This window comes from Neoarius graeffei, chromosome 15, assembly GCF_027579695.1.
Source record: "Neoarius graeffei isolate fNeoGra1 chromosome 15, fNeoGra1.pri, whole genome shotgun sequence".
In the NCBI taxonomy this organism is placed as follows: Eukaryota; Metazoa; Chordata; class Actinopteri; order Siluriformes; family Ariidae; genus Neoarius; species Neoarius graeffei.
Window position 1 is genome coordinate 58,534,079 of NC_083583.1, and position 18,156 is coordinate 58,552,234.

At 40.9% G+C, this 18,156-nt stretch overlaps 1 protein-coding gene across 2 annotated transcripts in view; it reads right to left on the reverse strand.

The window, feature by feature from the left end:
• Window positions 1-1,428: 1,428 nt before the first annotated feature.
• socs7 (suppressor of cytokine signaling 7) overlaps window positions 1,429-18,156 on the reverse strand; it is a 29,312-nt gene continuing 12,584 nt past the window's right edge. The window contains exons 4-10 of one of the 2 annotated variants that reach the window (XM_060941722.1): window positions 12,464-12,595; window positions 6,571-6,716; window positions 4,566-4,734; window positions 4,353-4,481; window positions 4,087-4,222; window positions 1,936-2,075; window positions 1,429-1,843 (exon numbers count right to left, since the gene is read on the reverse strand). In XM_060941722.1, coding sequence (XP_060797705.1) covers window positions 1,955-2,075; window positions 4,087-4,222; window positions 4,353-4,481; window positions 4,566-4,734; window positions 6,571-6,716; window positions 12,464-12,595 — 833 coding nt within the window. In that variant the 3' untranslated portion in view covers window positions 1,429-1,843; window positions 1,936-1,954. The remainder of the gene's footprint in view (window positions 1,844-1,935; window positions 2,076-4,086; window positions 4,223-4,352; window positions 4,482-4,565; window positions 4,735-6,570; window positions 6,717-12,463; window positions 12,596-18,156) is intronic. The other variant, XM_060941723.1, reaches the window with a different exon arrangement.

Here is an 18,156-nt window from a genome sequence, read left to right on the forward strand (position 1 = left end):
ATCTATCAGTCGGTTGCGGCCTTTCTGTGTGGAGTTTGAGAAGAAGAAGAACCTTTATTCGTCACATGCACACTTCAAGCACAGTGAAATTCATCCTCTGCATTTAACCCATCTGAAGCAGTGAACACACGCACACACTCAGAGCAGTGGGCAGCCACACCAGAGCGCCCGGGGAGCAGTCAGGGGTTCGGTACCTTGCTCAAGGGCACCTCAGCCCAAGGCCGCCCCACGTCAACCTAACTGCATGTCTTTGGACTGTGGGGGAAACCGGAGCACCCGGAGGAAACGCACGCAGACATGGGGAGAACATGCAAACTCCACACGGAAAGGCCCTCGTCGGCCGCTGGGTTCGAACCCGGAACCTTCTTGCTGTGAGGCGACCGTGCTAACCACTACACCACCATGCCGCCCCAAGTTTGCATGTTCTCCTCGTGGCTGTGTGGGTTCCCACCACCCGCAGCCCAAAAACACGTGGATTACGTCAACTAGCTACTCTAAATTGCCCATAGGTAAGAATGAGAGTATGAATAGCTGTCGGTGTCTCTGTGTTAGCACTGTGATAAATCGCTGACCCCTCCAGGGTGTACCCTGCCTCTCACCCAATGCCAGCTGGGACTGGCTTCAGCTCACCTGCTACCCACAATGGATAATTGGCTTAGAAAATGGATGGGGATGGATTGCACTATGATTAGGTGTGTGTATACAGCCTTTTGACAACCGGCTATCATAATAATACTGTACAGTTCACGTCTTCAAATGACTGTCATTGTCACTGGTACGAGACGTGAGTCACAACAATGCTAGTTCAATACAGAATTTGTATTGAACCCCAGTAGTTTGCGCATTGCTTGATGGACATCGATTACACATAAGAAAGAGTGATTGGTTGTTTCTCAATGAATCATCCATCCATCCAACCATTATCTGTCGCTGCTTTATCCTGTTCTACAGGGTCGCAGGCAAGCTGGAGCCTACAGTGAATCATATAAAATTGATTAATTCTCAGTATGGTGCCACAGCAGGGAGCACTTCCCCTTCACTCTGGTCTGGGTTCAATCCTGAGCTTCAGGTACTGTGTGTATCATGTTTTGTGCCCTGTCTTCACAGGTTATCTGGTTTCCTGCCACCTCAGAGAAAGATGGATTGCTAAATTGCTCTGTGCGTAAATGAAGCTGCGTCCCATTCAGGGTACGGCCCTGTCTAGTGCTCAGTGGTCTTGGGATAGGCACTGGATCAATCACAACCCTGAACAGGACAGGGCAGGACAGTTGGTGAAGATAAATGAATAATTCTATTATTTATTTATTTATTATTTTTTTAACAGTATGCTCAGTCTGTACTGTAACAGTATAGCTGTGCAAGTTGGTGAAGAAGAATTCCAAAGCCTTTTTCAGTTTTACTTTCTTTTACTGAAAAGATGGCCTGCAGTCAGGCTGAGGAAGTTACACTTAAGGTAACAGGCAAATAAAGGGGACCAAGATAACAGAGAGAAAAAGAACAAAAACAAAGGAAAATGATACACAAATGTGTCCAGTTTAAAAAGTTTTCATGAGCTACAGATGGAGGTTTATGTCATAACTCCAGATCACATTTAATGTTCTAGCCATTTCATTTCACAGTTCTGTGCGTGTCCAGTAAGTCTAATGCCTGAAGGATCATCTCTGACCAGTTTCATGTGGACAGTATTCCAGCATTTTACTACCCCATCTTGACTTAATACAACTCGCAGCCATTCTGATGATGTCCATTGGCTTCTGCTGGAAGACTGATGGGGAATTTGGGGCAGAGATTTGCATCAGGAGCATCTATGCACTATCCCATCTGCTATCCATCCAGAGAAAACCTGAAGGGGAAAACACACATCATTCTTGTCCTTTCATATTTGGTAAATAAAACACCAATTTCCAGTTTTTCCCCCATTCATTCTTTTCTTACAGCAAATCTGGCTCTCCCGCTACGTCTCAGACTCTGGCTCTTGGTCCACACCTGCCATCTGGCGCATACGTTTGATTGACAGGTACATCTCTTCCTCTGGGTCATAGTAGTAGAACTTTTTCAGATAGGTAATAAGGGGTCTGGAGCAGAAAGGAAGTAAGAATATTTTCAGTACAGTATAAGTACAACCCCGATTCCAAAAAAGTTGGGACAAAGTACAAATTGTAAATAAAAATGGAATGCAATAATTTACAGATCTCAAAAACTGATACTGTATTCACAATAGAACATAGACAACATATCAAATGTCGAAAGTGAGACATTTTGAAAATTCATGCCAAATATTGGCTCATTTGAAATTTCATGACAGCAACACATCTCAAAAAAGTTGGGACAGGGGCAATAAGAGGCTGGAAAAGTTAAAGGTACAAAAAAGGAACAGCTGGAGGACCAAAGTGCAACTCATTAGGTCAATTGTCAATAGGTCATTAACATGACTGGGTATAAAAAGAGCATCTTGGAGTGGCAGCGGCTCTCAGAAGTAAAGATGGGAAGAGGATCACCAATCCCCCTAATTCTGCGCCGACAAATAGTGGAGCAATATCAGAAAGGAGTTTGACAGTGTAAAATTGCAAAGAGTTTGAACATATCATCATCTACAGTGCATAATATCATCAAAAGATTCAGAGAATCTGGAAGAATCTCTGTGCGTAAGGGTCAAGGCCGGAAAACCATACTGGGTGCCCGTGATCTTCGGGCCCTTAGACGGCACTGCATCACATACAGGCATGTTTCTGTATTGGAAATCACAAAATGGGCTCAGGAATATTTCCAGAGAACATTATCTGTGAACACAATTCACCGTGCCATCCGCTGTTGCCAGCTAAAACTCTATAGTTCAAAGAAGAAGCTGTATCTAAACATGATCCAGAAGCGCCGGTGTCTTCTCTGGGCCAAGGCTCATTTAAAATGGATTGTGGCAAAGTGGAAAACTGTTGTGTGGTCAGACGAATCAAAATCTGAAGCTCTTTATAGAAATCAGGGACGCCGTGTCGTTCGGACTAAAGAGGAAAAGGACGACCCAAGTTGTTATCAGCGCTCAGTTCAGAAGCCTGCATCTCTGATGGTATGGGGTTGTATTAGTGCGTGTGACATGGGCAGCTTACACATCTGGAAAGACACCATCAATGCTGAAAGGTATATCCAGGTTCTAGAGCAACATATGCTCCCATCCAGACGACGTCTCTTTCAGGGAAGACCTTGCATTTTCCAACATGACAATGCCAAACTACATACTGCATCAATTACAGCATCATGGCTGCGTAGAAGAAGGGTCCGGGTACTGAACTGGCCAGCCTGCAGTCCAGATCTTTCACCCATAGAAAACATTTGGCGCATCATAAAACGGAAGATATGACAAAAAAGACCTAAGACAGTTGAGCAACTAGAATCCTACATTAGACAAGAATGGATTAACATTCCTATCCCTAAACTTGAGCAACTTGTCTCCTCAGTCCCCAGACGTTTACAGACCGTTGTAAAGAGAAAAGGGGATGTCTCACAGTGGGAAACATGGCCTTGTCTCAACTTTTTTGAGATGTGTTGTTGTCATGAAATTTAAAATCACCTAATTTTTCTCTTTAAATGATACATTTTCTCAGTTTAAACATTTGATATGTCATCTATGTCCTATTCTGAATAAAATATGGAATTTTGAAACTTCCACATCATTGCATTCCGTTTTTATTTACAATTTGTACTTTGTCCCAACTTTTTTGGAATCGGGGTTGTAGCACTAGTCAGATAGAATAGTGTGTCTGTGAAGATTCTCAATCATCCAGGTCATAGTAAACTGTGGGTGGTAGAAATGGGCAACTGGACTTGCTTGAAGATTCTTGAAAACGTTTCACCTCTCGTCCAAAAGGCTTCCTCAGTTCTGTCTGACTAATAGGGAGTATCAGATATTTATCCTCTCCTGATTCTGATCCAGGAGAGGATAAATATCTGATACTCCCTATTAGTCAGACAGAACTGAGGAAGCCTTTTGGACGAGAGGTGAAACGTTTTCAAGAATCTTCAAGCAAGTCCAGTTGCCCATTTCTACCACCCACAGTATAGAATAGTGTGAAACTAAATAAAACAGAGCAGTACTTCGGGAGAGGGAGCTCCTGAATGTGGTCTATGCGGACAAGCTGTCGGATACAGAAGCGACAGAGGTGTTGCAGGGATTTGACGTTACAGAAGCGGGAGACTGGATACAACAGCTGCACTGGGGTTGGTGGGAGTCCTGTGAGACAGAGACCAGACAAGCTTTGTAATCATCTGCACAGTGTACTTTAGTTGTGGCCAAAAATTTTTTCAAGCTTGCGTGAGACCTATTTCAAAATACCAAGAACAGGACAGGAAAGTAAACTTACCAGGTACACGTGACCGCAGAAAGTAAAGGAATTTTCCATTTTTTGAATGCATGATGGCACGCTCTATGAACTCCACCACAGAATGGCAGCGGTCCTCAAACTTCGGATGGCACCATAAGCTGAAGGTCCCTGAACATGCAAACATGTATCTGTCATTCTGCATGTGAGGGATCTTTACATATTTTGTGTCTCGCACTTGTGTATTCTGCTTACCTCTGTAATGCTCCATGCGTGTGTGGTGTGTAACTCCTTGTGAGCGGAAACTGAGGCTGAGTATGTATCGGGGATCTGAACTGTCTCGCACCAGAAAAGAACCATCTGGTTTCCCTTTCAGTTTCAGTTCTGCGTCCTCCCAGTTCATTGGTCCCCAGTACCAGCCACACTGTGGAAAGACAATGTGCACCTACGTAAGTATCCATCACAAGCTATTCCATCATAAGCTATTAGATAAACCCTATGGCCAACATATTGAGCTTCATGTAGTTATCTCAGAGCAAAAGCACCAATATTATACAACCCCACTTCCAAAAAAGTTGGGACGCGCTGTAAACTGTAAATAAAAATAGAATGCAACAATTTGCAAATCATGGAAACGTTACATTTCTTTGAAAATAGTACAAAGACACCATATCAAATGTTGAAACTGAGAAATTTTATTGTTGTTTGAAAAATATATGCTCGTTTTGAATTTGATGTCAGCAACACGTTTCAAAAAAGTTGGGACAGGGGTGTGTTTACTACTGTGTCGCATCACCTCTGTTTTTAACAACACTCTGTAAACGTTTGGGAAATGACGGGACAGATTGCTGTAGTTTTGAAAGAGAAATGTTGCCCCATTCTTGCCTGATATACAATTTTAGTTGCTCAACAGTTTGGGGTCTCCTTTGTCATATTTTATGCTTCATAATGCACCAAATGTTTTAAACGGGAGACAGGTCTGGACTGCAGGCAGGCCAGTTTAGCACTTGGACTCTTTTACTACGGAGCCATGCAGTTTTAATATGTGCAGAAAGAGGTTTGGCATTGTCTTGCTGAAAGAAGGAAGGCCTTCCCTGAAAAAGATTTTGTCTGGATGGCAGCATATTGCTGTGAGGCGTGTTTATATCATTCAGCATTAATGATGCCTTCCCAGATGTACAAGCTCCCCATGTCATGTGCACTAATGCCCCCTCATACCATCACAGATGCTGGCTTTTGAACTGTGCACTGATAACAAGCTGGATGGTCCCTCTCCTCTTTAGCCTGGAGGACGTGGGGTCCATGATTTCTAGAAAGAATTTCTACTTTCGATTCGTCAGACCTCGGGACAGTTTTCCACTTCGCCTCAGTCCATCGTAAAAGAGCTCGAGCCCAGAGAAGGCGGCGGTGTTTCTGGATATTGTTTATATCTGGTTTTAACTTGCATTTGTGGATGCAGTAATGAACTGTTTTCACCGACGATGGTTTTCTGAAGTGTTCCTGAGCCCATACAGTGATTTCCACTACAGACACGTGTCTGCTTTTAATGCCGTGTCACCTGAGGGCCTGAAGATCACAGGCATCCAATGTCAGTTTTCAGCCTTGTCTCTTGCATACAGAGATTTCTCCAGATTCTCTGAATCTTTTCATGATATTATGTACCATAGATGATGTGATTCACAAATTCTTTGCAGTTTTACATTGAGGAACGTTATTCTTAAACTGTTGCACTGTTTGCCCACGCAGTCTTTCACAGAGCGGTGAACCCCTCCCCATCTTTACTTCTGAGAGACTCCGCCTCTCTGGGATGCTCCTTTTATACCCAATCATCTTACTGACCTGTTTCCAATTAAACAAATTAGGCTTTTGGGGTTTTTTAGCATTACACAAGTTTTTCAGTCTTTTCGTGCCCCTGTCCCAACTTTTCTGAAACGTGTTGCTGACATCAAATTCAAAATGAGCCTATATTTTTCAAAAACCAATAAAATTTCTCAGTTTCAACATTTGATATGTTGTCTTTGTACTATTTTCAATGAAATATCGGGTTTCCATGATTTGCAAGTTATCGCATTCTGTTTTTATTTACAGTTTACACAGCGTCCCAACTTTTTTGGAATTGGGGTGTATCATTTAGCTTGTCAGCATGATGAGGCTCATTAGGACAAAAGAAGCAATCGCCTTTCATCAGGTACTCCTTGCTCTAAGAATCCCGATACATATGAACTTTTTTTTTTTTTTTTTTACAGTTTCACATCCTCACCCTCTCCAGTTCTCTCAGGCTGGCTGTGAAGCTGCTGGAATCAACTCCCCTCAGAGGACACACATTTGAAGGTGGAGCTACTCTCACTGGAGGTGGAGTCTCAATTGGTGATGGCGCAGAATGAGGGAGGGCTCGGAAGAACGCATCTAGAACAGAAAGATTAATTTAACCAATATTTATGATATTATTTTATGTTTCTGATGTTCATTTGTTGGCTAAATATGGAAACTATCAAGAACTATTACTAAATGCAATATTGAGCATGATGCATAATATATACCGTAGAGGACTGTAGTAAATGGGTCATTATCTGGTCTTGATCATTTAACATAGCATAACACAACACTGTGTAGGCAAGGGCAAATCACTAGCCTGCAGATTATCCATTTGGACCATCAGTTTGTTATTTGTCAACGCCCAGCAGACGAGGGATTTGATACGTTGATCAAACTGAATCCTGCTCATTAGTGCACTCCAGGCATCAACCAAGGACACTTTCTGAATATTTTTATTAGCAAGATAAATTGGTTTTAGCACGAATTTATATATCATCACAGAGTACCAGTCAAAGGTTTGTACACCTTCTAATTCATTGTTTTTTTCTTTTGTTAAAAGTCACTTCATGTCTTAAAGCAGCCTTTCTCAACCGGGGTGCCGTCTGGCTTCGTTAGGGGTGCCGTCAAAAAATTATATATTCTCACATTGAAATAAATAAAATGAATTAAAATTCCAAAAAATGATAGTTACACTAATGTAGATCATCGCCGTCTCATGCATCATCAAAATTTGTCTCACGGCCCCCTTTCCCATGTCACAACGTCACTGCCAGGGTCAGCGTATGGTCAGCGTGACTGCGTATATTTTATATGGGGGTGCCTTGAGAATTTGCATACTTCTGAAGGGTGCCGTGACTGAAAAAAGGTTGAGAAACGCTGTCTTAAAGTAATGATGGATGTCGTTTTTCTTTCCTTACTTGAGCGGTTCTTGACATAATATGGATTACTACAGTTGTGGTGTTGAACAGGGCTGTGTTTTTTATTATTTACTATTTTCCGTTTGATCTCAAACGCATTAAGAAGGCAAGAAATTGCTGTAATTAATTTTTGACAAGTCACACCCGTTAATTGAAAAGCATTCCAGGTGACTACCTCATGGAGCTGGTTAAGATAATGCCAATAGTGTGTAAAGTGTCATCAAGGTAAACGCTGGGTACTATGAAGAATCTAAAATATGAAGCATATTTTGTTTTTTAACACTTTTTTTTGTTTACCACATAATTTCATATATGTTCCAAATGTTATTTAATAGTTTTAATATCTTCAGTATTGTCATACAATGTAGAAAACAGTCACAATACAGAACAAGAGTGCTCTGAGAGCGCAATATCCCCCGCTGGCAACTAGATCTATGCTATAAGTGCTTAATACACCCTCATGAAATTGTCAAAGTACAAGTTTGGTAATCAAGGGCCATAACTCTGGTAAAATGTGACTGAATTGAACGAAACTGCAATATGCGTATTACTGACATACAGTACCGTTCAAAAGTTTGGGGTCACTTTGAAATGTCCTTATTTTTGAAAGAAAAGCACTGTTCTTTTCAATGAAGATCACTTTAAACTAATCAGAAATACACTCTATACATTGCTAATGTGGTAAATGACTATTCTAGCTGCAAATGTGTGGTTTTTGGTGCAATATCTCCATAGGTGTATAGAGGCCCATTTCCAGCAACTCTCACTCCAGTGTTCTAATGGTACAATGTGTTTGCTCATTGCCTCAGAAGGCTAATGGATGATTAGAAAACCCTTGTACAATCATGTTAGCACAGCTGAAAACAGTTGAGCTCTTTAGAGAAGCTATAAAATTGACCTTCCTTTGAGCAGATTGAGTTTCTGGAGCATCACATTTGCGGGGTCGATTAAATGCTCAAAATGGCCAGAAAAATGTCTTGACTATATTTTCTATTCGTTTTACAACTTATGGTGGTAAATAAAAGTGTGACTTTTCATGGAAAACACAAAATTGTCTGAGTGACCCCAAACTTTTGAACGGTAGTGTATACCAAAGAATCCTCTCAAGTTTCGTGAAATTCCTCCAAAAATTGTGAGAGGAGTTGATTTTAGAAGGTGAGTACCCTTCCTGGGACGGACAGACATCGCCACGACATAATCCCCTTTGGACCTTTCAGCCAGCGGGGGATAAAAAAATTATGAATGAGTGGGGGTGTCCAAACTGTTGACTGGTACCGTATATGTGGGTTGAATGAAGCTATGTTTTTAGCAGAGATTTTTGTTTCTCTCAAGCTAGCAACAGTAGCAAATGTATATGTGTGCCTCTTTTTTGCTAGCTGTCTGACAGAGCACTGACAGTTTCCTTTCTAGCGAAATGTCTTTGTGCTTAAGATATGAATTCAGGGCACAAACATGTATTCGTCGATATACTAAGTAGGCCAACTGTCATGTCTTTGTTTTTGAGCGTGATATCATCTGGAGAGTGTCTGAGCAACCAAATCATTAACTGAATAAGCAGATTAGAGTTTACCTACGTAGTGGGCTAAACAAATGTATGATTTGTCCACTCTTCTTGTATGCTAGAATATATTCTAAATACTCAAATATATTCTAATCTACTGTATGGCTTTTCAGTTTATAAACTCAAAAATTAACCTTATGTATGCTGCTGCAAACACTCTGTCCGGTTTTATACTTAAAGGTCAAAGCAAGCCCTCAAATGCATTGTCTTTAAACCTCATGTATGTATTTCCTCTGGCGCTGTGGTTGCTGGCAATGATGCGCATGTGGGCGAGCTTCTCTGTTTCTAAGGTAGACAGAGCACACTTTGCGACTCTGCCGTGGTTCAGTGCTCGAGTGTTAGATTACACTATTTGATGTGACGGATATATACAAGGCGTGCACTCTCTCCCATGCTCTATAGTACACGGTTCCACCATCTAGCAGAACCATGAGATGTTACATCGTGATTGTGCTGTTGCTAGGTTAGAGGCTTTCTCCTGACTGTAAGCAGACTGTTGTATTTCCATGGCACATCTCTCTGGGTGGGTGCCAATGTATATAGGTCAGAGAGCCATTATCTGGGTTCTGATGTGGCCATTTTCTACTCACACAGTGCTCGTGAATAATCTTGGACTATTTTGTATAATTCCACAACAGAAAAAAAAAACAAAAAACAAACCAAGAGCTTGAGGATGGTGTCATTCTGTTGCCATGACAACTTAACATACCCACCAATAAAACATATATTTTTTAAATAAATCCATGTCTCAAGAGAACTATTTACTGGTAAGTGCAAGAAGGTGAATGGAAACATGTCTCGTAACTCTGATGTACCATCGTTGTCAGTGTGGAAGTGTAATTTTAACCTTATTGATTAACACACTTGCAGTGGTTTGGCTCATAAACTGGCAAAGACGTGGAGTAGTTCTTAAAAAGGCTTTTTTTAAACAAGCACCAACTCAAGTAGTGGCACAATATCCATGGAAAAGCAGTAACAGAGCCCACATTTCACCCAAACGGTGATGCAGTTGTCTTAAACCCGTCTAACAAATCCCCAAACTTGGGTTATGCAGCCGGGCATTTCTAATGATTAACCATGTAAAAACTGCAGTTCACAATTTATTTTTGTCCAAAGTCACAACTGAAAGCTTGGATTAGCAGCCAGTTTTTTGGACTTACATAACGTCTATCATGACAGATTAATGCCACCAACCTTAGACACTACACGGATACGTAATGATTTACTAAATTCAGATTAAGCCACCTTGATGGATGTACAGTTGTGGTCAGAAGTTTACATACAGTGACATGAATGTCATCTCGGATATGAATGTCATGGCAATATTTGGGCTTTCAGTCATTTCTTTGAACTGTTCTTTTTCTGGAGCAGAATGATTGTAAAGCATACATCTTTAATAAAAAAAACGCTAGAATTTGGTGCACAAGTTTTAATTTTCTTTGGGTTTTCTGAAATCAACACAAGGTCAAAAATATACATACACCACACCTAATATTTGGGTAAAACGTTTCTTCGCAAGATTCACCTTGACCAAATATTTTTGTTTACCATGAACAAGCTTCTGGCAGAATTCTGATTGGATATTTCACGACTCTTCATGGTAGAATTGGTAGAGTTCAATTACATTTTTTTTTTCTTGGCATGGACTCTGCTTATAAGCACGGTCCATATATTTTCAATAAGGTTGAAGTCAGGACTTGTTTGAAGCTTAATGTTAGCCTGCTTTAACCTCCACAACCAGCTCTGATGCGTGTTTGGGTTCATTGTCTTGTTGTAACTCCTAAGTTGTGTTCAAGTTTCTGATGGTTTATGCTGAAGAATTCTGAGGTAGTCCTCCTTCTTCATTATTCCATCCACTTTGGGCAATGAACCAGTTCCACTGGCAGCAAAACAGCCCCAGAGCATGATGATCCTACCACCACCACCAGCTGGTACAGTGTCCCTCTGTACATGGTGGTCATTGTGGCCAAACAACTCAATCTTTGTCTCATCTGACCATACAGCTTTCCTCCAGACGGCTTTTTTCTTTGCCCGTGTGGTCAGCTTCAAACTTTAGTTAAGCTTGAAGGTGTCAATTTTGGAGCAGGGAGGTTATTTCTTGGATAGCAGCCTCTTAGTCCATGGTGACCTGAACTGTAGACAGTGATCCATCAGCTTCCAGTTCATGGCAGGGCTGTGCCATGGTGGTTCCCAGGTTGTTCCTGACCATCCAAACCAATTTCCTTTCAGCTGAGGATGACAGTTTGGGTTTTCTTGAAGCAAAGTGGCTTAGCAAAGTGACTACACCTCACGATAACTGGGAGACAACTGTTTGAACTGATCTTGGAATTTGCAGTTGTTTAGAAATGGCTCCAAGAGACATTCCGGAGTTGTGTGTATCTGCGATCCTCTCTCTCAGATCTGCACTGAGCTCCTTGGACTTTCCCATTTTACTGTGTATTGGTCAGTCAAATGAGTGCTGTAAACAAACCCATTTTATGAAGGCACAAAGAAGCTACCAGCTGTAGTCAATCATGATCACTAACAGGAAGTTAAGAGACCTTGGCTTTTGCAAGATAAGAGACATTTTGGAAGTTTCAGCACCTCTGAATTAATAATCTAAGTGAGCGTATGTAAATTTTTGACCCTGTATGTATAATTTTGACCCTGTGTTGATTTCAGAAAACCCAAAGAAAATTAAAACTTGTGCACCAAATTCTAGTGTTTTTTTTTAATTAAAGCTGTATGCTGTACAATCATTCTGCCACAGAAAAAGAACAGTTCAAAGAAATGACTGAAAGCCCAAATATTGCCATGACATTCATATCCAAGATGACATTTATGTCACTGTATGTAAACTTCTGACCACAACTGTAAATCATGTTACAAAATCTACTTCAATAAATAGCTTGCAATACCATTTCTACTAAAAAAGGTTTACAAATACCTAAATCTCCCCCAAAACACATAGCACTACTTTTAGAATAAGCTATTAAAATGGAAATACAGTACTTTAACATCTTCCTTTATTAAAACTTTGGCTTGAAAAAATGAAAACAGATCTAAGCTACACTTCAGTTATCCTTGTTATTTCTTCCTGAATAACTTGCTCATTACCATCATCTTCCTACACTAAATGAAAAGCTATATTCAAGCAGTCTTATAAAGGTAACATATGCAATAGGAAGCCTGTGTAGCATTTGGCTATTCAATATTCTGCAATCATCTTGGCACAACAAGGGACATACAAGGGGCGTAAGGATAGACGGTAAGGGAAGAAGAGTGAAAGGGAGGGTTGGAGTCTGCTGTTAGAACCAAAAAGTCTGCTTGAAGCACCAGCACACACATACACACACACTCTGCCACCATCACACCCTTACCATTGAGGCTGAGGCTATGCTGGATGGTGGCATGGAGAGGGGGAGGAGGAGGAAGAGGCAGAGGGAGAGACTGCAGGGATGCCCCCATGACATTCACTAGGAAAGGCCCTGGTTGTGGCCCACCTATATCATCTGGAACAGAGTAGCAAGTATTCAGAAACCAGGAGGAAGTATTTCAAACACAAGTGTCAAACTCAAGACCCCACATGTCAGACACACTAGTACACTATTCCTCAACATTTTCACACTATCTACGATTCAAACCACACCCACAACACAGAGAACACCCACGTTCTGTAACCACATATGGGCTCGCATCTCACAGGGCTGTATCGCTAGTTAAAACCAATGCCCGCATTTGGTGCAAGTCAGACCTGTGCCCCAAATGATTCAGAAACATATTGGATGGTGGCCTTTAGTGTGATTCAGTCAATGACACCAAATGTATCACCAAACACAAATACAACCCCGATTCCAAAAAAGTTGGGACAAAGTACAAATTGTAAATAAAAACGGAATGCAATAATTTACAAATCTCAAAAACTGATATTGTATTCACAATGGAACATAGACAACATATCAAATGTCAAAAGTGAGACATTTTGAAATGTCATGCCAAATATTGGCTCATTTGAAATTTCATGACAGCAACACATCTCAAAAAAGTTGGGACAGGGGCAATAAGAGGCTGGAAAAGTTAAAGGTACAAAAAAGGAACAGCTGGAGGACCAAATTGCAACTCATTCGGTCAACTGGCAATAGGTCATTAACATGACTGGGTATAAAAAGAGCATCTTGGAGTGGCAGCGGCTCTCAGAAGTAAAGATGGGAAGAGGATCACCGATCCCCCTAATTCTGCGCCGACAAATAGTGGAGCAATATCAGAAAGGAGTTCGAGAGTGTAAAATTGCAAAGAGTTTGAACATATCATCATCTACAGTGCATAATATCATCAAAAGATTCAGAGAATCTGGAAGAATCTCTGTGCGTAAGGGTCAAGGCCGGAAAACCATACTGGGTACCCATGATCTTCGGGCCCTTAGACGGCACTGCATCACATACAGGCATGCTTCTGGATTGGAAATCACAAAATGGGCTCAGGAATATTTCCAGAGAACATCATCTGTGAACACAATTCACCGTGCCATCCGCCGTTGCCAGCTAAAACTCTATAGTTCAAAGAAGAAGCCGTATCTAAACATGATCCAGAAGCGCCGGTGTCTTCTCTGGGCCAAGGCTCATTTAAAATGGACTGTGGCAAAGTGGAAAACTGTTCTGTGGTCACACGAATCAAAATGTGAAGTTCTTTATGGAAATCAGGGACGTCGTGTCGTTCGGACTAAAGAGGAGAAGGACGACCCAAGTCGTTATCAGCGCTCAGTTCAGAAGCCTGCATCTCTGATGGTATGGGGTTGCATTAGTGCGTGTGGCATGGGCAGCTTACACATCTGGAAAGACACCATCAATGCTGAAAGGTATATCCAGGTTCTAGAGCAACATATGCTCCCATCCAGACGACGTCTCTTTCAGGGAAGACCTTGCATTTTCCAACATGACAATGCCAAACCACATACTGCATCAATTACAGCATCATGGCTGCGTAGAGGCGGCACGGTGGTGTAGTGGTTAGCGCTGTCGCCTCACAGCAAGAAGGTCCTGGGTTCGAGCCCCGAGGCCGGCGAGGGCCTTTCTGTGTGGAGTTTGCATGTTCTCCCCGTGTCCACGTGGGTTTCCTCCGGGTGCTCCGCTTTCCCCCACAGTCCAAAGACATGCAGGTTAGGTTAACTGGTGACTCTAAATTGACCGTAGGTGTGAATGTGAGTGTGAATGGTTGTCTGTGTCTATGTGTCAGCCCTGTGATGACCTGGCAACTTGTCCAGGGTGTACCCCGCCTTTCGCCCGTAGTCAGCTGGGATAGGCTCCAGCTTGCCTGCGACCCTGTAGAAGGATAAAGCGGCTAGAGATAATGAGATGAGATGGCTGCGTAGAAGAAGGGTCTGGGTACTGAACTGGCCAGCCTGCAGTCCAGATCTTTCACCCATAGAAAACATTTGGTGCATCATAAAATGGAAGATATGACAAAAAAGACCTAAGACAGTTGAGCAACTAGAATCCTACATTAGACAAGAATGGGTTAACATTCCTATCCCTAAACTTGAGCAACTTGTCTCCTCAGTCCCCAGACATTTACAGACTGTTGTAAAGAGAAAAGGGGATGTCTCACAGTGGTAAACATGGCCTTGTCCCAACTTTTTTGAGATGAAATTTAAAATCACCTAATTTTTCTCTTTAAATAATACATTTTCTCAGTTTAAACATTTAATATGTCATCTATGTTCTATTCTGAATAAAATATGGAATTTTGAAACTTCCACAACATTGCATTCCATTTTTATTTACAATTTGTACTTTGTCCCAACTTTTTTGGAATCGGGGTTGTATGTTGAAAAAAATTGGTCGAGCACAAAGACAAGGACATGTATATCTTAGCACACGATAAATGAGAGTTCTTTTTATATTTATTTGGAAAAAAATTCCTCATGTCTAATCTTTTCTGTTGAAGAGAATATGGGTTCAGATGACACTCTGATGGATTTGATCAAAAACGGATCAGGGTTTTGCACAAACTTGTGGAGTCCATGCCAGCTCGAGTGATTCTACTTTTCACCCAGGAAGTTGTCAGGAATATAATTTGTAATAAAAACTGTTGTACTGTATTAAATTAGAAAAGAATGCAAAAAGAAGCATTTTTACTTTGGACCCCTCTGTGTGTATGCGTGCGTGTACTTACTACTTTCTACATATTGAGGACCAGTTAGGACATTTTTGGGAAATGAGGACCTTTTGGCTGGTCCTCACTTCTTCAAATGGCTGTTTGAGGGTTTAGACCAAGTTTTAGAGTTCAGGTTAGAATGAGGTTTGGGTTCGGGGCCAGGGAATGAATTATGTCAGTGAGTGTCCCTACAGAGACAGAAGTGTGTGTGTGTGTGTGTGTGTGTGTGTGTGTGTATATAGAGGATATTACATGGGTATAGCGCATAAGATATTAAGTTTATCTTCGAGTGGTGAACAGAAGAAGACAGACTTCATATCTTTGCGCCACCGTGTAATGTTCTTTATATTATACATCCACCAGTGTTGTGCATGAATGCATTGAAAAGAACGCGTTCACTGAACACGCTCGTTTTTCCATGAACTTTGAACTGAACGCAACAACTTTGTAAGAAAGAAATTGAACGTGAATTCGTTCAAATTATGCGACATGAACGACAAACATGAAGATGAACGAAACATGAAACCTGATGAATCGAGTGGCACGTCTACTTGCAAGATATTTTACATTCTACTACTTCACTGTCAGTCTGATGTTGTTGTCACTCACTGCCCTGAGGTGCCGCGTGTGTGCAATGCGTCATGGATAACGTAGTGTGAAGCCGGAGATAGTGGATGGCTCTATGATTTGGCTCCATACTACGTTACCCATGATGCAGCAGAGCAGAGTAGGCGTAACCCAGTGTTCCCTAGCTACAGGCAGCAGACAGCGCGCACACCACAGCCGGCGCACACTCACAGCAACATGGCCAGTGAAAGTTCAAGTAGCGGCACGGAGAACACAGATGAGTACAATGCCAAATAATTTTAGAAATTTGATTGTTGTGTGCATACACAGATGTGTACTGAAGAATGAGGCTATCTGAAGTTTTCCTGTTTTGTATTTTGAGAAATAAAAAGCCCTTGAGCATGCATCCCTCTGTCTGATCAATATGGTTGATATGGTCAGTGCTGTTGATATGGATCTTAAAATAGCACTCCTTCAGTGTATATACATATTGGCAGTCATCTTTTTAGAAACACACACATTTATGAGGAAGTCTAGTTGTCGTTTATTAGAAGTTACTGTTGGTTGAAACTGAAAGCATTTGTTTGAAGTCACGTGTAACGTTTTGGTAGCAGTGGTTGAGTCAGTGAAGAAATCAAAATATTTTGTCCTTTTTCCATATATAGTATGTACAATAACTTCCATTTTGTGTGATAGAATATAATATCTATAATATGTGAGTAGTTTTGAGCTAGAATGTAGCATATTATTTTAGTCTTTATTTTCATATCCCGCCTAAAAGTAAAATGAACTGAACTTTGAACTAGTTCAGAATTAAAACTGTGAACGATGAACGTGAACAGTTCACTTTTAACATGTTTGAACTGAACTTGAACTAGTTCAAAAAAAGTGTGAACTTGCACAACACTGACATCCACAAAAAAAAATACGCAAGTTAATCAAAAGAATTTTAATTTTGAACCGGTTTGCCATTTTGACAACGTGTGTCAAGTTAGCGGGAAAACACTGGGACTGACGTCATCGGAGTGAAATATCGGGAATTATTATACATACAGGACACTTTTTCCATGGAATAAAAACGTGTTCTATTCACTTCTAGCGGGTTTATTGATCGCATGCACTATTGTTATCATATTGCTTATCCTCCATGTATGACGCTACTCTCCCCAATGGAGAATGAGCATGCAATATTGTTATAATACTGCACATTATCAACACAACACAACGTCACACATCGGCGCTCATGTGAAGATCCAATGACAAAACTTTTCTGCTGCACATACGCACAGTCATTTCTTTGTTGGCCGGGAAAGAGAGAAGACGGGGTTAATTCAGTGCTCGGTTTAAGCACTAAATAAATAAACTGAAAAATGAAACTAAAGATGCGCTGAACACCAAGATGCACTGTTCACAAACATGGCTGTGAGGTTTGCTTCATTAAAAGCAGATGATTTAAAGAGAAAGACGCACTGAACACCCGAAAGGTTACGAAAACGTCACTGGATATTCGTCACGCATATTTACAAGAGAAAAACATACCAATGGACATCGAAAAACTGGAAAAGAGAGTAATAGCGGAAATATTGTCAAAGTTCTACTTGGAGGTGAGGAAAAGTGACGGAGACTTTTACAAGAGGACTTCACTCGTGGACTTCACTCAGCAAAGCCCTTTTGTTTTGAACAACTGCAATGGAACAATTAACTACGACCAAAAGTAACTTTGAACTTGAACTATCAGCCTGGATATAGCTTATATATAAGTTGGGTTGTTGTTCAGGTTTCTTGGACTTGTACCATTTTTATTGTTATAACTTTGGCTTTGTACAGTACATTGGATTGACAGAATATTGAACTTCATTCGATCAGAATTAGCATTCAATATTGTTAAGTTAACCCCCTGTTCTTAACTGTTTGTAAAATCTACAATTGTTCCATCGAATGTGTATGTATAATACTACTACTACTACTACTAATAATAATAATAATAATTAGAAGAAGAAGACAGAGTCATCTATATCCCCCACCCTATATACCAAGTTTCAAGATATTATTTGTCACATTTTTCAAGTTCTGCTGCAGGAAACCAACCCTCCCTCTTTACACTGACCTCAGCAGACCATGGCATAAACCCACCGGACCTTTGGTCCACGTGAGCTAAAAATTTAAATTTCTCACATTTCTTAGTATCAAAAGGCACATATACATTACTTAATCAACACATATACCAACTTTCAAGACCGTACCACTCATAGTTTTCAAGTTCTGCTCCAGAAACAAAACCTACCCCTAAGACTAACCTGAGAGACCAAGTCTGAAATTGTTTCCATGGAAACATGAAAATTTAAATTTCTCA